This window comes from Cystoisospora suis (genome assembly GCF_002600585.1).
Source record: "Cystoisospora suis strain Wien I chromosome Unknown contig_2623, whole genome shotgun sequence".
In the NCBI taxonomy this organism is placed as follows: Eukaryota; Apicomplexa; class Conoidasida; order Eucoccidiorida; family Sarcocystidae; genus Cystoisospora; species Cystoisospora suis.
The window spans coordinates 619-2,730 of NW_027155421.1; the positions used below are offsets into that span (position 1 = coordinate 619).

The 2,112-nt window shown below is 56.9% G+C and overlaps 1 protein-coding gene across 1 annotated transcript in view; it reads right to left on the reverse strand.

Moving 5' to 3' along the window:
• Positions 1-2,112, reverse strand: part of CSUI_005411 (uncharacterized protein) — a 7,129-nt gene that overhangs the window by 575 nt on the left and 4,442 nt on the right. The window contains exons 5-6 of the mRNA XM_068065587.1: positions 1,489-1,557; positions 603-650 (exon numbers count right to left, since the gene is read on the reverse strand). Coding sequence (XP_067922437.1) covers positions 603-650; positions 1,489-1,557 — 117 coding nt within the window. The remainder of the gene's footprint in view (positions 1-602; positions 651-1,488; positions 1,558-2,112) is intronic.

The window sequence follows — 2,112 nt, forward strand, 5'->3', positions numbered from 1 at the left end:
GTCGCTCTCCAGCGGGTCTCCCCCGGCTCGCCAGAACGAGTACACAGATACGTGGATAAACGCAATATGGTCGCTGCCGCCCCAGCCTCCACGTACCCCCCAAGTTTCCATGAGGTTTGAGGTGACAAACGCAGGAGGGGAACAGGCAGTCTCAGGCTGACAATCCTAGCGGCACGCGGCAGCCGGTGCACTCGTTCTCGACCTCGCATACGTGTTACGTCAAACTACGGAAACCGAAAGACAAGTTCATTTGCATGGTTACTTGCGGTCCAGCGAGTGAGCCGTCATCGGTATACGAAGCTCACAATTGAAAATCTCGCCAGACGGTGTTTGCGTCCACAGTGGCCCACGACACCAGAGTCATCGGTGGACACGCCACAGAGCCGCAGCACTACACGAAGTTCCCTGCCGCCGAGATGCCCTAGTTGTCATGAGTCAGCACCCGCCTCCCGCCCTACAGAAGCTCTGCTGTTTTGAATTTCTACAGCCTCCACAGTTCAGGTCACTCCGGCAGCGCAGTTCGAGGTCTCTTTCCACTTCGCCATGTACACATACGCGGGTACGTACTGGAAGCTTCCTACCGTCACGGAAAATCAGCTTACAGTCATCCGTTGTGAACTGCCCCAGAAGACCTCCCTCGTCCTCGGCGCCTGAAAACGCATATAGAGGCACGACCAAGAACCGCGCCTACTCCGGCTGCCCGGACTGCGTAGAGTTCCGGCTGCAGCATGGCGCTCTCGGACGCTGTCACGTGCACACTAGCTGTCGACCTCGCGTCCTCAAATGGAGGAGAGGCCAAACTGGCATCCCGGAATGTTAAGTCACATTAGTCAATCTAGTTACAAGATGCGCCCTTGAAGTCGAAACGTAAGTCCCACACCGCCTGAACAGACGTTAGGCCTGTAGCTGCCCACCTGGCCTGCATGGAGCGGTCTTCCGCTGTCCAGCAACTCGGCGCAGATCCCCGTGCAACGCGGGGCGGTGGGGCTCTCGCACGGTCGACTTGGTATTGTGAGTGTGGCGTCCCGGCACCTCCGCTGAACGTAAGTTGCTACTAAAGTCTAGGAGCTTGCAGCCGGTCGCGAGGCGAACACGGTCCTGCTCACGTAGTTTCAACAGACGCCGTACCGGAATACCACGAACTCCGTTAACACCGCACCAGGCCCGTTCCCTATTTGGAACATGCCCGCAAGCAAGTCCACCTGACTACGCACACCTACGCACACACTACATCCGTGGTGCCCAAACAGGATTCCTTGCGAGTTTCCCGCTCCCGCCGAGCAGTCCCCAGTCACCGCCATTACGAAGAGCATCGCAGATGGGACGCGAGTGTTCGTACCATGATATATATCGATCCTAAAACTGCATACTATGTTGCCCTTGCAAAGGGATTCCCGGGTACGCAAACGGCTTCGACAAGAGTGCAGCACGTGTTAGTCACAATGCTGCGGCTTCGACGGAAGCAACAGCGCCACGACATGGGCTTACTCAGCTTCAAGTATCCAATGGCAGCCCAAACCCGCAGCCGCTCCAGTAAATCCCATTGTTGGATAGCTGCTGCAAAGACTGGAAACGACCACCAGCCGACTGGACACCATCAGACAAGACTCAGGAGACGATAGCTGCGAGTTCAAAGTCTGCGTCCCGTTCCTGAAACTGCAGCGGTACGAGCAACGCAATCACTCAGGTTGTTCTCCGCGGCCCTGGAATGCCAGACACTGGACCACGGCCTGCCTCACACATATGGCCCATCAACCGAGACCGTCTCGCCGCTTCCCGCTCCTCGACCCTAGCCTCCGCGCCTTCGGTTCGTGAGAGCGTCTGAACAGTTTCTACAGCTCCTCCAGATTTGCGCGGACCGCGCCTTAAAATGTACTGACTTCACGTTTTCTACGCTCGCCCAGCCGCCAGACATCAACCCAACGGTCACGTTCACTTTAAGGCCATCCACGCGTACGTATCCGTTCCGCCACACGGAACGTCCTTGACCACTTTTGCAATAACCCGCGTCTTACCCGCCTACTCTTTTCGAACGCCGGGCGATGGTAAAAGTCTGGGGGTAATCTATTACCTTCCACCAACTGCCAAAAGCAAGAAGGCTAGCCGAAGTTC